At 50.5% G+C, this 19,735-nt stretch overlaps 1 protein-coding gene across 1 annotated transcript in view; it reads left to right on the forward strand.

Moving 5' to 3' along the window:
* The first annotated feature begins 5,978 nt into the window (after positions 1 to 5,978).
* RUVBL1 (RuvB like AAA ATPase 1) overlaps positions 5,979 to 19,735 on the forward strand; it is a 31,353-nt gene continuing 17,596 nt past the window's right edge. Inside the window, exons 1-3 of the mRNA XM_061397296.1 lie at positions 5,979 to 6,122; positions 9,373 to 9,459; positions 16,872 to 17,004. Coding sequence (XP_061253280.1) covers positions 5,982 to 6,122; positions 9,373 to 9,459; positions 16,872 to 17,004 — 361 coding nt within the window. The 5' untranslated portion in view covers positions 5,979 to 5,981. The remainder of the gene's footprint in view (positions 6,123 to 9,372; positions 9,460 to 16,871; positions 17,005 to 19,735) is intronic.

Below are 19,735 nucleotides of genomic sequence, written 5' to 3' on the forward strand. Positions count from 1 at the left end.
TGCTCACCTCTGTCCCAGTGGGCTGAGGACCTTTGCATATCTTTGCTTGCCCCCAGGAGAGCACATGCAAACTGTTTCTTGAGTGGAGCCACCCCCAAACCTCCAGCCCACAGACACCCTCCTCTGCCGGAAACTCCTGAGTCCCAGCCTGGGTTCCAAGGCTGGGCCCAGTCCCTGGGAAATGATTGACAGGGAGCGGCCTGCAGAACTGCGATTATTTGGGATTTCTTCTTAATGTTAATGCAATGCTGGTTCCTTTCTGTTCCTTTAATGCTGTTTTGTATTAAGGTAGTTCAAAGTTCTTTACAAACAGCTAGTAATTAATTCAACTTCATTAAGACCAATTAATCCAGGATTAATTATAAATTTGCCCAGAGGAAGTTATTATACTTTGCTCTTTGAGTTTTGGTTTTAAAGATTCTTTTAGGAGTGAAATGGAAATTTCCGTCTTCTCTGAGGCTATCCACCTTGCCAGTGACTGTGTTAACCATGTACCTTCCTTGGCATGTCCCATGCTAACCTCGGATCAGGTTGTCACCAGGCCACCACTATGCCCCATGGCACTGCCAGTGCTGAGCTGCTCTGCTAGTGCCCCTTTAGCTGCAGGGCGGGAGCTGACGTCCTGGCAAGAACTGGTCCCCACAAGCTGGAATCACGCCCCGTGTCCCCCACCACCACCCCGCTCCATTTCTTCCACCTGAATATGGATATAAGCTCTTTAAGGTCTGCAGGGGTCAGGGTCCTCTCCCTCCTCAACTGTCCTCAGAGGCACCAGGCTCTTCTCCTCCGGGTCACCACAGGGGCTGACCCCACTCTAGCTGCAGGAAGGACCTGAGACTCGGGTCCCTTTCACTGGCCATGGCCACTGGTTCGGCAGTGAGCGTGTGACCCAAGTTAGCACAATCGGAGAAAAACCTGAAATCTTTTTCCAGGACAAGCAGTACAGAAGTATGCTCTCTGATAGGGACTAAAACCTGTGGAAATCAGTCTGGGCTGTGACGGGACCCCTGCGGGGGAGGCTGGCTGTGCAGAACAGTGACCTCCAAAGATGTTCACGTCTTGGAACCTGTGACACTGTTGGCCTGCACGGTAACAAGACCTGGCGGATGTGACTCAGTTAAAGATCTTGAGATGAGGTTGAGAGGGGAGGCTTATCCCAGATTATCCCGTGGGCCCTGGGAGAGAGGAGGGAGAAAAGGAACCAGAGACGGCGAAATGAGAAGACGTAGCTGGCCGTTACTGTCTTTAAAGGTGGAAGCAGGACATGAGTCCAGGAGCTGGGCAGGCTGTAGACGCTGGAAAACCCAGCCTGTGGGAGCTCCCCGGAGCCTCCAGAAAGGAACCCAGCCTGCCCACACCTGGACTTTAGCCCAGTGAGGCCTGTTTTGGACACTGATAGGCAGAACTGTAACAGAATGCATGGGACTTGTCTTATGACACCGTTTGTAGGAATTGGTTACTGCAGACATAGTGAACGAATATAGACATTTAACTAGACTGTGGAGTCTATTTTCACATTTATTAAGTTAGTGAATGGCTCATAATTCCCTCCCACCTGGTCAGAGGAGCACAGTCTGACAGCTAAGACTTTACACCGGAAACAGCCTGACGGCCTGTCCTCTGGTCAGACCATGCTCCCCTGACCTCTGACCCCGCTGCCACGTGACATCAGTGGGATGGGGGTGCAGCCAGAGCCCTCGAGACCTGCAGGCTTCAGCTGCTTCCCCAGCATGTTCTGCCAGGTTCCCCCGCTGCAGTGGGGCGTGTCTGCTGGCATGGAGACAGGTCCCAGCAGAGAAGGCTGGCGGACCTGACCCCAGCCCCAGCCCCACTTTCTGCCTCAGGCTCCACAGCCATTCCCAGGAGAGTCCTCAGGGGAAAGCAGGGCAAGACGACTGGAAGGCAGCACACACAGCAGGCAGAGGGCAAAGGGACGAAAAGCCCGGGCCTCTGGGTTGCAGAGCGTGGACGCCCCTCTCTGTGCCACTTCCAGTGCTCAGGCCCGGTGCCAGAAACCTCACTGAACTCTCCTGATAGCCCTCGGCGGTGCTGCTAGGGCTGTTTCCCAGCAGAGGGAGGAGGGCCGCGAGAGGAGGCTTGCTCAGCCTCCGCTCCCTGCCAGCCAACCCCCGTTTCATGCAGGTCTCTCCAACCCCAATGACATGAGCCGTCTTCATCATTTACGCAAGATCCAGGCAGACACAGTGTTAAGTTTGACTTAAATAAAAGTATTTCGCCATACACGGAAAAACATTATCACTTGCCACAAATAGCTGGGAACCACAAAAATCTCAATAAAAAGTGAGACTAGCAAGTATTAAAAAGGGAGAGTCATAACTTCACCCCCTAAGATTCACTGAATTAGAATTAAAAAGGCACAGGAATTCCCTGGCCAGCCAATGGTTAGGACGTGGGCTTTTACTGCGGTGAACCGGGATTTAATCCCTGGTCAGGGATCACAGTTCGATCCAAGCTGTGCAGCCAAAAAAATAAAAATGTTAAAACAAAAAAAAAGGATTAAAAAGGCAGCAATGTTCTCACTATGTGGATCAACGTTATTTGGTTGTGTGTCAGTGCACCACCTCCAAGGTGCCAGCAAAATCATCTGTCCCTCTGTCCCCAGAAATCAACCTGGAGATGAAATAACAAGCATACCAGTGTGCTTGGCAACAATCGGAAAGGGAGGTCATTCCAAATGCTGGTGAGAATGTGGGAATATAAGACCAGAGACGAAGCCAGTTAGCTTACAAGGGGGCCTCCTTCAACAGGGCCTTTGGTTGGCTTTGATCGTGATTGGTTTGGATCTTCGGGTCACGGCTCTGAAGTGCACCCTAGACCCTGGGAATGCTATTGCTTACAATCAGCATCATAATCTTCATCGTGCATTGTATTCTCTCAAAAGCTTTAAATGCATGTTTGCAGCCATTAACCAGCAAGCAAATGATCTCCCTGAGACTGAAACGTCAGGAAAAGAATGAATTATGAGTTAAAGAATGTGAATCTGACATCATGAGCTGCGAGCACCGCACAGAGGCTCAGCAGAAACTGCAAGGGCTCCAGAGCGGTAGCTGAGAGTAGCGCTAAAGCCTAAATTTCTATCGCCTCTCTCAGTCTGAGACACTGATCAGAAGGAGGAAATTGTTGAAAAACAAGACAACAGGCCCCGCTAAGCCCAAAGTCACCAAAACTCGCAGTTTCAGCTCTCCGCTGTGCCTGGGCCCGGCCACCTTGCTCGTACGCTGAGGGCTATTTCTGGATGCTCTGCTCTACTTTGTAGGTCTGTGTCTGTCCTTATGCCAGTGCTGCGCTGTTTGATTACCGCAGGCCATGATTAAATGTTCTGTTAGTCAGGATACGCTCTGAGCACTCAGCTGAGGCTGGAGCACATGATGGGTGCGTGGCTCCACAGGGTCCCCGAGTGACTGCCTCCCTCTATACTCAGCAGTCTTCTCAAGGTGTGGAGAAGGCAGAGGCAGGCTTGACCTGGACTTGGGGGTTCAAAGGTCCGATGTGAAAGACTTCAAAGCAAGGAGGGAGCAGAAGCGTTGGAAACCAAGAGGCTGAGATGATCAAGCCTGGATGAAGAAATGAGGGGTCAAGGGACAGGCGGTGAAAGAGCAAGGGTCAGGGGGTTGGAGTGAGAGAGCGGGCGGGCCGGCAGGCAGGCCAGGGCCCACACAGCACAAGCTGAGATGCAGCGTCCGCCCCAGATCTTGTATGTGTCACTGCACAGGCCCACGGATGGAAATCTAACTCAAGCTATGTTAAGCCTCAGGGTCTGCGCGGCTCACCCTGCAAGTGGGGCAAGGCTGGCTGGGTCTGGGGTCGTAAACGGCCACCTCAGGAGTCTCTGCCAGCTGACCTGTCCTCTGTGCTGGCTTCAGCCTCCGGTGGACACTTCTCATGAAGTGGCAAAGATGACGCGGAGACCCAGGACCAAGCCTCTTTCCTGTTATTTCCCGTAAAGGTGCAGGACTAAGTGTCACTGGGCTGTCCGCTCACATTTCTGCACCAATCACTATTCTGGGGATGAGGGGACACTTTGACTGGCCAGGCCAGGGTCCCGTGTCCATCCCTGAAACAAAGCTGAGGGAGGGCCAACCCATCTAAGCCATGTGGTGCCCAGAGAGGGAAGGGTGGTTCTCTACACAAAATGAGAGGGAGGGGCGTCAGGAGGTGAGAAGGGTGCTGGGCAGGCATAACAATCAAGTCTACTGCTGTGGCCTCACCGACCTTCATGCGCCTTGGAGACTGGCCTGCTACATCATCTTCTGCTGAAACAGAAGGAACCCCCTGACTCTGCGGCCAGGTCCAGTTTCTTTGCACGCTGGACCTGCGGTCTAGGCCTGGAAAGGCATTTGCTCAATTTGTGATTTTGGACAAACTCCATCCTCCTTTAGGACCTCCGTTTCCGCACCTGTAGAAAGAGAATGCTGGGTCAGATCAGATTTCTGAACTCTTCTTTAGCAGGAAAAAAAATGCAACAGCTCTGGTGGAAGAGGAGGTGGGGGACAAAAGTTTCCACTCACTGACAGAAACCATTCCCGAGTCTGGTAAGATCCAGTGTGCAAAATACACACAGCAAATCTGCCCGACTCTGCGTGAACGTGGGGGTCCAGAACCGGGCCGAAGCCTGAGCTGAGCCCGACACTGACGCTAGAGCGAGGAACAGCAGCGACGCGGCCCACGCTTTCACCGTGCCCGCAGTCTAGTGGGAGAGACCAGCATTGACCCGGCAGTCATGCAAGTAACTGGAAACCAGACTCAGAAGTCACGCTGGAGAAGTACGAGGAGACTCGAGAGGCAGCAGCCGCGGCGGCAGGATTTGACTCCAGGGCTGTCTCAACCCGGGCGCAAAAAAGCTCCCCTGAGCTCTGGGCAAGTCCCTCATTCCTCTGGACCTGAGTCCGCTTATCTGCGGCATAGCAAAGTACCACCTGCTTCTAAGGACGTTAGCCGACCATCAGGGTTCCGTGTGGGCATTACCATACCACCTTCTGGTGCTGTCCGCGGCTCTCCAGCTGGTCCAGGTGGCCCGCTCTGGGCTTGCACACCACGCCGGTGTACCTGCTCTGGCACCTCACCGTCACAAGCTTCCCAACTAAGGACTGAGCTTGTTAAGGCTGCAGACTTTGTATCATCGCAGTGCGCCGGAGTGTCTGGCTCAGAGCAGGTGCAAACCAATGTTTGTTGAACGAACGGGTGGATGGGAAGAGTACGCTGTTCCAGGCATTGCTGACATTATCATGGAACGGACAGGACGCAGCCGCGGGATGACCATCTAATCTGAGGGATGGGATGAGGGTTCCACAGGCTGCCATGCCTTAAGTCCTCAGCAGAAATTCCAACTGCTGATTACTTGCTGCGCGTTCTTGGGTGAGTTGCGGGGCCTCTTTTCGCCCGCATCTTCATCCGGACTAGGAACTACACTAAACGTCACCCACAGCCAACTTAATCTAAGTAAAGGGAGAGGTGGAGGCGAGGGGAAGCAGAGGAGGACAAGCTCCCTGAGGAAGCTGCGCAGGGCCTGCCCGAAGACGGTGAGAGAGTGGCTGTCAGAAAACTGCTCAGCCGGCGCAGGTCGAAGCTTAAGTTCTAAACCTGTCTGTTCATCTCCAACTCCGAGGTCGAGCTTGAGCTCCGCAGAGCGGTATCGGTTCGAACGCGCCCACGGGCCGGAAGGCGCGGTGAAGAGCGGGACGCGCGCCCCCAGTGAGCTGCAGCGCCGCCCCTCTAGTCCCTACCCAGGAAGGAAGCGCCGGCCGCGGGGGAAGGCAACCCCGCGACACCGCCGGAAGGTGGTGGGCGGGCCCTACCGGCAGCCGCGACGGGCGCAGCCAGGGGCCAATGGAGCGCGGAGGCGTTCTCGCCGCGGCCAATGGGACGCCGACCTAGGCGGGACCAACCGCCTGGTAACGGCCTCGTGGTAACAGGGTGCGCGCTGCCTGGGCTCTGCGGGCTCCGGGGCTCGGGTTGTCAGGATGAAGATCGAGGAGGTGAAGAGCACCACTAAGACTCAGCGTATCGCCTCCCACAGCCATGTGAAGGGGCTGGGGCTGGACGAGAGCGGCCTGGCCAAGCAAGCGGCCTCGGGACTCGTGGGCCAGGAGAACGCGCGTGAGGTGTGGCGGCGGGCGGCGGGCCGGGGGTGCTGAGGCGGCCTGGGCGGGGCGGACCTGGGCCCCGGCGGTCGGCGCGACGCGGGGGTCGGCGGGCAGAAAACGGGCGAAACCCTGCTCTCCCGCACCGTGCGTTTCGGACACAAACGTTTAAACCGCCAAACAGGAGTGTTAGACTTTGGGGATTGGTTCTGCGGGCCCCAAATTGGAGTTTCTGGGAACGCATTGGGAGGCTCTGGGATTTTAAAGCCGGAAAATGACCAGCCTCGGCAGGTGACGGGTACCGAGTCCTTTTTGACCATTGCAGTTAAAGCCCACATCTACTAAGTGATGATGGTGCCCAGTCCTCTCACCTACGGCGTTATCACAGAACTATTCAGGCTCTTTTTTAAAATTGTTTTTTGTAGATGAAAAAATTCAGGGGGAGAGACCTGGCCACTCAGTCCACTGGCCGCTCAGTTTAGTGATAGCAGCACTGGAGTTTGTGCCTGTGTGTTTCTGACTCCCGAGACAGTGCTCTCTGTGTAGTACAGCCCCCCTCAGCCCACTGCCAGTGGGCCTCTGCTGTGGCTCAGCAGCTGTACAAGTCCCGGTTAAGACTCTTGCCCTCTAAGAAAGGGCCAAAGAGAAGCCTTCGTTTTGAACACCATCCTTCCAGAGGGGAAAATGTGACAGGATAAGGTGACTGAACTTTCTCTTTATCCAGCTTCAGCTTAAGGTGGAAGTTTCTCTCAGACAGTTGGATAAAGTTTCTCTCTATGCGGCTGTCTGAGAGGCTGTCCCTGCAAACAGCTGTTGAGTGCTCTCCATGTGCTAAGCAGCCCCATTTCCGTTGTCTTATTGCTCCCCTCCATCCTTACATTGTCTCTCCTCTACTTTTTTATGACACTTATCTGACATACGACAAAATTGGAAGACTTGTATACCCTTGTGCCCGGTTTCTGCAAGTAACATTTTACACCGTTGCTTTATCTTCCATCTGCTCATTTATCCATCCAGCAGCCATCTGCCTTTGCATTTCAAATTCAGCTGCCGACATTAGTATACTTTACCGTAAATATGTTAGCATTTGTGCCTCTGCGTTATGAATTCTGTTTTCGGATGAGAAAATTGTGTTTCACAGAGATTAGGTTATGGGTCTGAGATTACTCAGCTGGGGATTGGTGGACCTAGGATTTAAGGCCAAGGCAACCTGACTCCAGAATCCATGCTGTTAACTCGGATGCTGTGTGCCTCCATATGAATATGAGCTGCCCAAGGATAGAGACCGGGTGGTGTTAAATATCCAGAACCTGGCTTATTATAGGGACTCAGAATTTATGTACTGATTTATTAGTCATCCCACTTCTGCTGCCAGGTCCTTGTTTGAGTCTGGTCACATCACCAGCCTCCTTGATGTTCAATAGCCTCACCTGAAAAATGAGAGTGACAGTTTTTTAAAGGTCCTTCCAGTTCATACTTTTTAACTTTTGGAATCCACTCAAGTGTCTCACTGGAGAGAAGGAGCCTAAATGGAAGAATACTAACGGGAAGAGGAAGTGTGTGAATGAGCGTACATAGACAAGGCTTGAACAGTCTTCTACCTGTTTAGTTGCCCAAAGAGTTCCAATGCTGAGGGTCATGACATCAGCGGTTACTATGGAAAGACCACAGTGGCTCTTTTATCTTTTTAAAAATGCGACCTCTGAAGAATATCTTCTAGGCTGTGTAAGTGTACTGTGCTTTTCCAGCTGAGCCAGAAATGGAATAGAGCACATCCACATGCTTTCCTTGAACCTGTGTTTTTGAGGGGCTAAGTGTGAGAGCAAGATACATCTCCATAGTCCACGGGGAAAAGAGAGAGAAGAGTTAGATGTGTTCACAAGACGTTGTCAGCACGCTACTGCCCAGGGAGAAAAGCTGTGACCTGCCTTGAGACAAATAGAATGCACCTTGCAGAGAGTCATGCTTTAAATCAGTGCAAGAGATCTTGTGTTATGTAGTCTCAAGATACAGGTGTTCAGGGAGTGTGACTTTCTCAGCCTTGCTCCAAAAATATTCTAAAGTGCATAAAATCAGTAACCCATTTACAGAATTTCTGTGTATGTACATACATATATGTGTCAGTATCCAGTCGGCCCCTGGACAAGGTGGGTTTGAACTGCATGAGCCCACCATATGCAGATTCTTTCAGTGCATAAGCACTGGGACACTTGGCTGCTGTCACAGATGTGGAGGGCTGACTGTGTAGTTATGTGCTGATTTTTGACTGTGTGGAGATCGTGCATCCCAACTTCAAGGGTTCATGGGTCAGCTATATCTACAGATAGATGTATGTGATTTTATATATACACACACACACAATGTATATGCTGTACAAAATGGCTTAATGCTCAGAATATTTAAAATATGCTCACAAATAATTTAGTCTTGAGGATTTGAAAGGCATTTCTTGGCTCTTATGATGCCACAGATTAAAATCACATGCAGCGTTTGCTTGCAGCATTCTGGGATAGTTAACTGATGGCCAACTAGTAGAATATGTCATTGCTTCTTAGTACTTAGTGGGTTAGTTTGAGAATCTACTGTAAGCTGTGAATCTCTCCCTGGAAAATGCACACGTGCAGATAGAAACACAGTTTTGTTTCCAATTTCTAGAGGGCCCCTGGAGTATATGCCGCAGCTCCCATTTCCATTCTCCATAGAGCAGCCATCAAGACTCTTTAAAAACGAATCTTCAGAACGTGACATGTAGCCTGAGACTTTTTCACTGGTTTCCCATTACATGCAGAATAAAATCCAAACTTGACTGTGGACTGGAAGGTCCTCATCTAAGTTCTGCCCCTCCTGCCTCCACGACCTCATCTTCCTTGCCTGCTTGTTTTCTGAACTCCGGTTCATGCAGCCTTTCTGTCCCTTGGGTGTGCCAGGCTCATTCCTGTATTTTGAGTTGCCGGGAACACTGACTTCTGCCCTGCCTGGAGTTTCATGTATCAAATACAATGTCGAAGAGGCCTCCCCAGATCGCTCTGTGGAGTACCCTCTGCCCCAGCCACTCGCCCCTTTGCTACCCTTTCTTCACAGTGATTTTGTGTTTGTCTCCCCACGAGAACAGGAGCTCCGTGGCCCTCTTGGCCTCCAGCACCTGGAGCAGCCCCTGTGGTGTCCTGGCGTTCAGTGAATGAGTCTGAATTGTGTGCACCAGAGACTGACTGTTTCCTCCTGTGAAGCATTTTAATATTGATTTACTATTTCTTTCCATTGTGGTGTCTAGGCATGTGGTGTGATAGTAGAATTAATCAAAAGCAAGAAAATGGCTGGAAGAGCTGTCCTGTTGGCAGGACCTCCTGGAACTGGCAAGGTACTCATTTTCTCTCATTTTAAAAATCTGCCCAAGAGGTTGATTTTAATGTCTAAACCAAATTGAATTTGTGTCTTCACTAGTCTTTGTTTAGCTGAATTGGTTATATGTATGTTTTTAAAACTGATGTGCAGTAATACATTTGAGTATCTAAAATCCATGCTTCTAAAATTCAAATTATCCTGGCTGACCTCCAGAGAAGAGAGAATGGAGTCCTCAGAGGGGTCTCATTGTCCTTAATTTCTCTTTTATCTCTTTCAAGTCTCCTTTGCTTTGGAAATATATTTCTGTTGGCCTAGGGCGTCATAAAATCTTGGGAATGACATCTTATTTGGGCGGGAAAGAAAATCGGTCAGCAGGCAATTTTCCAAATGCTGACTTGACGCAACACTGCCCTAGCTGTGAGAGATGGCAGGAGAAGGGAAAAAGAGTTTTGTCTTTTTATCTCCAAGGGCCTCATGGGCTCCCTGGGGCAGAGAGGGAACCATGGCAGCAGGAAGGTCTTCAGCTGAGCTGCAGGGCGTCGCCTGGCCATAGATGCGACTGGCGTTGCAGCAGAAGGTGGCGCTTGGGCTGGTATGGCTGGAGGAGTTGAGGCTTGACGTTTACCCTTGGAGCGGGGAGACGGTTTGGCTTTGCAGGAAAGAAAAGGGCCTTTTAGGCCGAGATGCCTAACAGCTTGTGGGATCTGTGAGGGGCTTGGCCGGGTGCTTGAAACACACCATCTGGGCCTGTTTGTTCTTTAAGAGGGCCGCTTGATGCTCCCCTCATAGCTCAGTTGGTAAAGAATCCACCTGCAATGCAGGAGACCCCGGTTTGATTCCTGGATTGGGAAGATCTGCTGGAGAAGGGATAGGCTACCCACTCCAGTATTCTTGGGCTTCTCTTATGGTTCAGCTGGTAAAGAGTCTGCCTGCAATGCCAGAGACCTGGATTCAATCCCTGGGTTGGGAAGATCTCCTGGAGAAGGGAAAGGCTACCCACTCCAGTATTCTGGCCTGGAGAATCCATATCTAGTCCAAGAGGTCTCAAAGAGCTGGACACAGCTGAGCAACTCACTCACTTGATGCAGGAGAGGAGAAGCTTGGGAGTGAGTTTGTAAAGAAGGGGGTTCCACCCTGGTGCTGAGACCCCAGGCAGGTCCCTTAGCCTTTCTGAAGCAGTAGCAGCCCTCCCTGTTGAAGAGTTATTAAATTGGTACTTGTAAGATGATGACTTTATCATTTTGAAGTCATATGATTGAATTGCCAGTATATCTTACGTTGGTGTCTTAAAGTTGAGGAAAAAGTGCTGTATTTGTGAACAAGTAAAGGGCTGTAAACGTGAACTTCAGTTTCCTTTCTGCTCATCACTGTGTGTTAGTTGCCCAGTCACGTCCGACTCCACGCGACCCCATGGACTGTAGCCCGCCAGGCTCCTCTGTCCGTGAGATTTCCCAGGCAGGAACACTGGAGTGGGTGCCATTCCTTCTCCAGGCTCGTCACTGTGTTTACCATTTATTTGCTTACTGTCCCTTTTCGTATCTTAGATGTTTGCTCTCTTTCCATTTTCTTCTTCCTAAACCACATCGTTAAGAAGTTCCTTCTAGAAGGAACTGGCAAAGTCAGGTTTGTGTTAATTGTATTGCCCTTGTTTTGAGAGGGAGTTTTGTTGGATATGTAGTTCAGCTGACAGACGCTTTCTCTCAATGCTGTTTCTCTCAATGGTATTTCCTACCTTTTGGCTACTAGTGTTGCTTTCGAGAAGATTAATTTTGAGGATTCTGTCTTTTTTCTCTGGGTGTTTTTGGGATATTTTGGTTTTGGTGTTTCACTGTGGTATGTCAAAGAGTGGATTTATTTTCATTTATCTTGCTTGATATGGATCTGAGTATGTAACATATCTAATCAGTTCTGGGAACTGGCTAGCCTCTCTTTCTTCAGATGCTGCCTTTCTCTGGTCTCTTTCCTCTCCTGAAGTCCAGTGAGGTGGCGCCCCCCTGCAGGGGTCCTCCGCCTGGACCACCTTTGCCCTCTGGGCCCTGTGGCACTGTCCTGAGACATTTCGATCGTTGCACTCGGTGGGGCAGCGGGTGCTGCTGGCCTCTGGTAGGTGGAGGCCGTGGGGCCCGCAGGGCGCCCTGCAGAGGTGGAGAGGCTCCCACAGCGAGCTCTCCAACCTGAAGCGCCCGCCCGGAGCCTCTCAGTTTGTCCTCGAGTCTTTAACCTATGTTTTCTGTTTCTTTGGCTCTGCTGCATTCTGGGGAGCTTCTTTAGACCTCTCTTCCAGTCTGCCTTGTAGCCTGTGAGAAAGCTACTCTTCAATACAGTCCGTTGAATGTTTTTCATTTTGAAAAATTTGAAATCTACAAAAGAGTGGAAAGAACAGTTTGATGAACCCCTCTGTACCCTACTCATAGGTAACTAATGGTAAATCTTTTGTGAATTTGTGTTTTCTGTATTTTACTTCTGAACCGTTTGAAAGTAAGTGCCAGGACCTTCTTTGCCATGATACTGTTATCCACCCAAGAAGTGTAATGTTGCTAATAGTATTAGCTAATATTTAGTTCATAGTAAAATATCTGTAAGTCTTTTCAGTTTTTGGCTCTCTCGTTTTCTGTGCTTCTTTTTTTTTTTGTTTCATTTTGTTTTCATTTTTCATATTTCTTATTTGAATTATAATCACATACCTCACATTGCATTCACAATAGTTTCTTTAGTCTCTTTATCTGGAACAGTTATCCTTCCCTGCATTTTTTGGATTCCTTGTACAGTACTGACATTTTTGAAAAGCCCAGGACAGCTGTTTTGTAGAGTGTCCTACAGTGGTTGTCTGACTGTGTCTGAAACACTCAGCACTTTGGCAGAACACTGCATAGGTGGTGGTATTGTGTCTGGAACCTGCATCGCAGCGGAAGGCTGACACCACGCCGTGTTCTCCTCTGAGGGGACTGGGTCGCTCTGAAACTCAGTCTTCTGGGAAGTGACACTGAGATGTTGGGAATATCCTTTACCCGATGGCTGTAGCATTTCAGTGGTCTTTGCCTTATCACACTGCTGGTTGCACAACGGTGACTTGTAAGTCTCTCGTACCCTCGGTCACTAGGTGACTTGTAAGTCTCTCGTACCCTCGGTCACTAGGTGACTTGTAAGTCTCTCGTACCCTCGGTCAGCACATGTGCCGTGCTGTGTTTGGTTGCTCAGGTGTGTCCGCTCTTCGCAGCCCAATGGACTGCGGCCCCACAGCCCTCTGTCTGTGGGATTTTCCAGGCAGGAATACTGGAATGGGTTGCCATTAACCTCATTAATACATATATTCGCTTGCTTTTTTTCTTTTTCTTTTTACTTTTTTTTGTAATGAAGAAGCCTCTCCCTCCTCCTCTTATTTTACAATTTTTTCATTTCTTCAAGATCTGGCTATTTTTGGTAGTCTCTTGTTTCTTGTTCATGAAACAATTTCTTACTCAGTTTATATCCTGTGTCTGCTTGTGGACTTGTGTTTGATCAAATCTGAGGCTTCCCTGATCTCCTGATCAGGGCCGAGAACTTCCTGTGAGGGGCCCTGCTTGCGCCCACCCCAGGGCACGTGATGGGAATTTTGTGGCTTGGGTTTCTGGCTGTCAGGCTGTGTAGAGCCCAATCCTGAGTGTGTCTGAGAGCCTACTAGGGAGGCCTCCTCAGCCAGAGCTGCGCTGAGACTGGCCAGCTTGTCCCTGGCCCTTGGAGACTTTCTCTGTGGTCAGCTTGTCTACTGACACGTGTTCTTTGAGGCTTCTTTGTATCCATGGTTTCTGGCATCTATCAAACACAGGCCCAGCTCCCCAGGCATGGCGGCTTTCCTCTCTGGATCTGGCTTGACTATTTACTCATTCTGGATGTTCTGTAACAGGAAGGAGCGGCTGTGGCTCTCTCAGCCAGTTTGCTGGAGCCGTGGGTCCTTGGTGCTCTGGTAACATCGTACCATTTTCCTTCAGGAGATACCAGAGGCTCTCGGCACCCGTGGGTTGTCCAGTGGCCTCTCCACACGTTCAAGGCGTGGGGTAACTGTCCTGCGCCACTGTGTGCCCACAGGCCCCGAGGTTTAGGCAGCGTAACTGAGGGGCCGGCAGGAGCGTGCTGCTTGCTCAGAATGTGGCCGCTCCCTCTTAAGGCTGCACGCTCATAACAATGGGGCTTTGTGTTTGGGTTTTAGGAAAAGGCGTTCATGTGAAATTGAAAATAAAGTTGACTATTTAATCTTTTGGCAACAGCCTCTTTGTGCCACTTGCTTGGGGCGGTCATCAGAAGTGGGTCCTGGAGACGGGGTTTGCATGCTGGCCCTGATGCTTGCCAGCTGACTGTGAGTGAGTTGGGCATGTGTGACTTTCAGTTTCTAAGTCCATGAAATGTGAACTAGATCATCGAGTTCATAGGCTGGTTGGGAGCATTCAGCGGGATCTCTTGTGCAAGTCAGTCAGGCAGTCAGCTCAGCCACTCAGTTGTGTCCGACTCTTGATCCCATGGACTGCAGCATGCCAGGCTTCCCTGCCCATCACCAACTCCTGGACTCAATGGACTCAACATCCACTGAGTCAGTGATGCCATCCAACCATCTCATCCTCTATCGTCCCCTTCTCCTCCTGCCTTCAATCTTTCCCAGCATTAACGTCTTTTCCAATGAGCCAGTTCTTTGCATCAGGTGGCCAGAGTATTGGAGTGTCAACTTCAGAATCAGTTCTTCCAATGAATAACCAGGACTGTTTTCCTTTAGGATTGACTGTTTTGATCTCCTTGCACTTCAAGGGACTCTGAAGAGTCTTCTCCAACAGCACAGTTCAAAAGCATCAATTCTTCTGCTCTCAGCTTTCTTTATAGTCCAACTCTCATATCCATACATGACTACTGGAAAAACCATAGCTTTGACTATAGAGACCTTTGTTGTCAAAGTAATGTCTCTGCTTTTTAATATGCTGACGATGCTTATCACAGCTTTTCTTCCAAGGAGCAAGTGTCTTCTAATTTCATGGCTGCAGTCACCATCTGCAGTGATTTTGGAGCCCAAGAAAATGAAGTCTCTCAGTTTCCACTGTTCCCCATCTATTTGCCATGACGTGATGGGACCAGATGCCATGATCTTCGTTTTTTGAATGTTGAGTTTTAAGCCAGCTTTTTCACTCTCCTCTTTTACTTTCATCAAGAGGCTCTTCAGTTCCTCTTTACTTTCAGCCATAAGAGTGGTGTCATGTGCATATCTGAGGTTATTGATATTTCTCCCGGCAGTCTTGATCCCAGCTTGTGCTTCATCCAGCCCAGCATTTCACATAATGTACCCTTCATAGAAATTAAATCAGCAGGGTGACAATATACAGCCTTGACGTACTCCTTTCCCGATTTGGAACCAGTCCGCTGTTCCATGTTTGGTTCTAACTGTTGCTTCTTGACCTGCACACAGATTTCTCAGGAAGCAGGTAAGGTGGTCTGGTATTCCCATCTCTTTGAGAATTCTCCAGTTTGTTGTGATACACAGTCAAAGGCTTTAGCGTAATCAATGAAGCAGAAGTAGATGTTTTCCTGGAACTCTCGTGCTTTTCTGCGATCCAGCGGATGTTGGCAGTCTGACCTCTGGTTCCTCTGCTTTTTCTGAATCCAGCTTAATCATCTGGACGTTCTCGGCTCACGTCACGCAGTCTTCGTGCAGGTCCCTCTGTCCTACATGGTAGGTGCAGGGTAGTCCCTACAGTAGCCGCATCTCACGCCATCCTTCTGAGAGCCTTTAAACGGAAGCAGCTGGACACCCCGCGGCATTTCTTAGCCACGCAGTTCTCATTTGGTACAGGGACACATAGGTCATTTCTTCCGTATTGGGCTGCTGTGGGGTCTGCACTGCATCAGGTGTGGCACTGTCTGAGTTCACAGCTGAGGGAGGGGCGTTGGGGCCTGTAGCGCTGGGGGAAGAGAAAGAAGAGTGACTGGGCAGGTGAGCAGTTTGGACAGAGGTGGGCCTGGCCGGCCTGCGGCTCTCCCCACGGCGTCCTGGTCGAGCGTGCTGCTGCCTTGCTGTCATGCTCTAGAGATGGTCCCTTCATTCTCAGAATACAGGAGAGCACAGCTCTAGAGATATCAGCCTCGGGGGCACAAACTCGGATGCCTGCTCACGTGGGCAGTGGGCTGAGGAAGCGCCCAGGAGCTAGTGCGAGCCTCGCTGGGGGCAGCTGCCTGGGTGTCCACTCTCAGCACAGCCGTGTGGCCACTGGGGCCCGTTGTGGCCAGAGCTTCTTGCTTCTCAGAAGAAACTAAATGACTGTATTCTTCTGTGAAATTTCCCTACGTCCAAGCATGCGCAACAACTAAGTTGAAAAATACACCTGAGACTCTGCAGGCCAAAATAGGAGCAGTCTGTGGGCAATCAGCTTGCTGCCAGTGACTAACCCAGGAATTTGATTTGACTGATGAGAAAGTCAGGCACGTGGCTGGCCCATGTGCTTGGGGTCACACTGAAGATTAAACCATCAGCAGTGAACAGAAGAGGAATTACAACTGTCTCAGAGATCCACGTCATTCTGTGGCAGCAAGCTTCTTGTCTTAGCCTGTGCACCTTGGAGCTGACCTTACTGGGCTTTTGTGTCGGAGTTAAGGCCAGCTGAAAGTGGTTCCGGCTCTCCGTACGGGACGTTTGGTCATGCATCTGTTAAGTCCTCGTCTGTTCGGCAGCTGTAGTTATTTTAGCGAAAGTCACTTTGTAGTTCCTATGGGCGTGTTCAAGTGTGACTGCACCAACTCGTAGCCTCAGGATCCCAGCCTGGGTGTCACTCTTCCCGATTTGTGGGGCCACTCCGCATAAAGTGGGCCTCCAGTCATTTGTTCCTTGATTACTGATTTTTGATGGGCTGTAGTTGATGGTTTCCTGAGTCTGTAAAGATAGAAACCAGTATCTCAGAGACCCAGCAGAGCTGTTCTACTGCGACGTGGTCAGCACTGTGTTTCAACATTGAGGGAACAGTTTGGGAAGCCTCTGCTGATTCTGATGGGAACATGATCTCTGGAACCCTGCTGCCAGAGTTTGAGGCCTCACTCTGCCATTTTCTAGATTACGGTACCAAGGACGAGTTATTTAATCTGTGTCTCAGCTTCCTCATTTGTGAAATGAGGAGAGCAGTGGTGTTCAGCTCACAGGGCTAGCGGGAGGAGCGTGTGCAGCATCAGGAGCTAGACCTGTTCTGGCCGAGTCTCAGTCGTGACAGCCATTGTGATGACAGGGACCGTTGGAGATGCCGCTCACATTAGAAATTGTCCACAAGAGTCATCAAATGTTTATTGTGAAACGTGCAAACGGTATTAAAACTAAAGGGACTAGAATTTCAGTTCCTAGTTAATAATTTCTGTTTGTAGCATATGTTCCCGAATCACTGTATTTCAAGAATGTGAAACAAGCGCATTTCTTTGCTTTCTGTGTAGACGGCTCTAGCTCTGGCTATTGCTCAGGAGCTGGGGAGTAAGGTCCCCTTCTGCCCGATGGTGGGGAGTGAAGTATACTCCACGGAGATCAAGAAGACGGAAGTGCTGATGGAGAACTTCCGCAGGGCCATTGGTGAGTACCCGCCCGCGCCCGCCGAGGCTTGTCCTCACCGGCCTCCTCCTGCGAAAACGCCTCTGGGACGTGTGCCGGTGGCGCTGCTCTTTTTCTTTTGGCGCCGTTAGCGTTATCTTTGCAATGAAACACAACCCCAGTTGTTCTAGAAAGTGCTTTAGCAACCAGCAGACGCGGGCCCCAGCCCTGGTTTGGGGTTTCACTGGCAGTGGACTCTCTTGGCAGCCTTCCTGTGCTTTCGGAGGTGACAGCCGCGGCGAAGGCTTTGGCCCTGAGCCAGCAGCTCTGTGCGCCGGGCCGTGGGAGCGCCGGGCCGTGGGAGCGCCGGGCCTGCGTGCCCAGCCAGTCAGCGAGCCAGGGGCTGTGGGGCTGCGGAGCCTCGAGGCAGTGCTGCCGACCTCGCGGGGCCTGGCTCCCGTGCTGAAGGCTCGTAGCGTGTCAGGCCCTCTACTGACCGTGGCCTTTTCCTGCCCAGGAGGACGTGCTCTGCATTTTGCATCTGACAAAGCAGAGTCTCGTGAAGTTAGATAACTTGCCTTTGGTGATCTACCTAGCAAGTAGCGCAGAACCATAGTCTGAGCCTACACCTGTCTGACCCTGGGGCCCGTGCTCTGACTCCATACAGCGAGCAGAAGGTGACTGCTCTTCCGAAATGTCCCTCATTCCAGCCAGGACTTCGGGGGCATTGTCCTGGCCCCATGCCTGCAGGTCTGGGTCTGGGGAAATCTTAGTCCCCCTCAGACCTGCGTCTCTCTCTAGGGTGCACTTGTTGGGTAACGGGTGATGAGCACTTGTCAGAGCACCTGTGTCCTTGTGTAGTCCCTGTGGTTGTCAAAGCAAGGTAAGTGTTCTCAAGAGGGACACTTACTAGAAAACGTCAAGAAGTTTTCTTCAGAGTTTAAGAAAGAATGGGCTTGTCTAAGCCCAGAATTCTTTCCTCAAGAATCTAGCGTCTAGTTTAAGGGTATGTTGAATAGGGCTTTTGCAAATCATGCTGAGTGAAAAGAGAAGCAGCTGAAGAGTGGTTTGGGGTTCACGGGAGTCCCTCTGGCTGGGATGGAGAGTGAGAGCCGAAGCAAGGAGCTGGTGAGGGGCCTAAGCGAGAGGTGGTGGGCTGTGGACCAGCCCGGTGGAGGTAGAAAGAAAGGGCTGGCTCTTGGGTCCAGCTGGATGGTGGAGTGATGAAATTTCCTGAACGATTAGACGTGGGGCTGGAAGAGAGGGGAAGTGGGGTGCTCGCCGGGTGCCGCCGTTTGCGGTGGAGGGGAAGTGTGGGAAGGAGGGCCTTGAGTGTCGCTGCGGGCGCACGGACCCCGTCCCCCAGCGCGCCCTGGTTCCCGGCCCGTGGCAGGGGCGCTCGGTGCTGTTTCTCCGAATGGGAGGAGGGGTGCTCTTGGAAGCGGGTAGAAGGAAGCAGAGGCTTCTGCATCTCAGTGCCGTGTCTGATTGATAGATGTCGTTTGGTTTACACAGTGTTTTAATAACTCTCGAATGAATTTCCAGTGTTTGGAAATTGGGATATGTCCTGTAAAATGAGAAAAGCTTTCATTCCTGCACAGCCATGGGGGTCCCAGCAAAGCAGGCTAAGTTCTAGATTTTGTCAAACTGCAAAATATTCTGACTGAAAATATTTTTTTACCCTGAAACACTGGATTTTTTATGTACCTATTTTAAATGGAAATATACACATCAGTTCAGGTCAGTCGCTCAGTCGTGTCCGACTCTTCATGACCCCGTGAATCGCAGCACGCCAGGCCTCCCTGTCCATCACCATCTCCCGGAGTTCACTCAGACTCACGTCCCTCGAGTCAGTGATGCCATCCAGCCATCTCATCCTCTGTCGTCCCCTTCTCCTCCTGCCCCCAATCCCTCCCAGCATCAGAGTCTTTTCCAGTGAGTCAGCTCTTCGCATGAGGTGGCCAAAGTACTGGAGTTTCCCCATGGAAAAGAAATACAAAAAAGCAAAATGGCTGTCTGGGGAGGCCTTACAAATAGCTGTGAAAAGAAGAGAAGCAAAAAGCAAAGGAGAAAAGGAAAGATATAAACATCTGAATGCAGAGTTCCAAAGAATAGCAAGGAGAGATAAGAAAGCCTTCCTCGGCGATCATTGCAAAGAAATAGAGGAAAACAACAGAATGGGAAAGACTAGAGATCTCTTCAAGAAAATTAGAGATACCAAGGGAACATTTCATGTAAAGATGGGCTCGATCAAGGACAGAAATGGTATGGACCTAACAGAAGCAGAAGATATTAAGAAGAGGTGGCAAGAATACACAGAAGAACTGTACAAAAAAGATCTTCATGACCAAGATAACATACACATAGGAAAGTGTAAAAACACCTATTTTTAACAGTAATGAAGTAGATGCTCACACAGCCACCGTTCACTCAGGGTATGGAGCATCAGACATGGCTCATGCTCTCCCAGGCACAGCCCCTCGCCTCCCACACGTCCCCATAGGGCGTGAGAGCCGTGGCAGTGGCCTCTGAGCGTCGCAGCCCTGTACACCCCTGTGTGTCGCGGGCAGTGCGGCTTAGTTTTGCCCCATTTATAAACTTTCTCTGGACAGAATTCACTTTAGGTGCTGTGTCTTGCTTCCTGACAGCTTTTATCTTTGTAAGGTCCAGTTCCTGTTATTACATGTTGTGCTCTCTCTGGAATAACAGTGGAAATGGCTCACAAGACCCTCTTTCTGGTTTAACTTCTTCCTGAGTACTTTTCAGGAATTTG

The sequence above is a fragment of the Bos javanicus genome, chromosome 22 (assembly GCF_032452875.1).
Source record: "Bos javanicus breed banteng chromosome 22, ARS-OSU_banteng_1.0, whole genome shotgun sequence".
NCBI classification, from domain to species: Eukaryota; Metazoa; Chordata; class Mammalia; order Artiodactyla; family Bovidae; genus Bos; species Bos javanicus.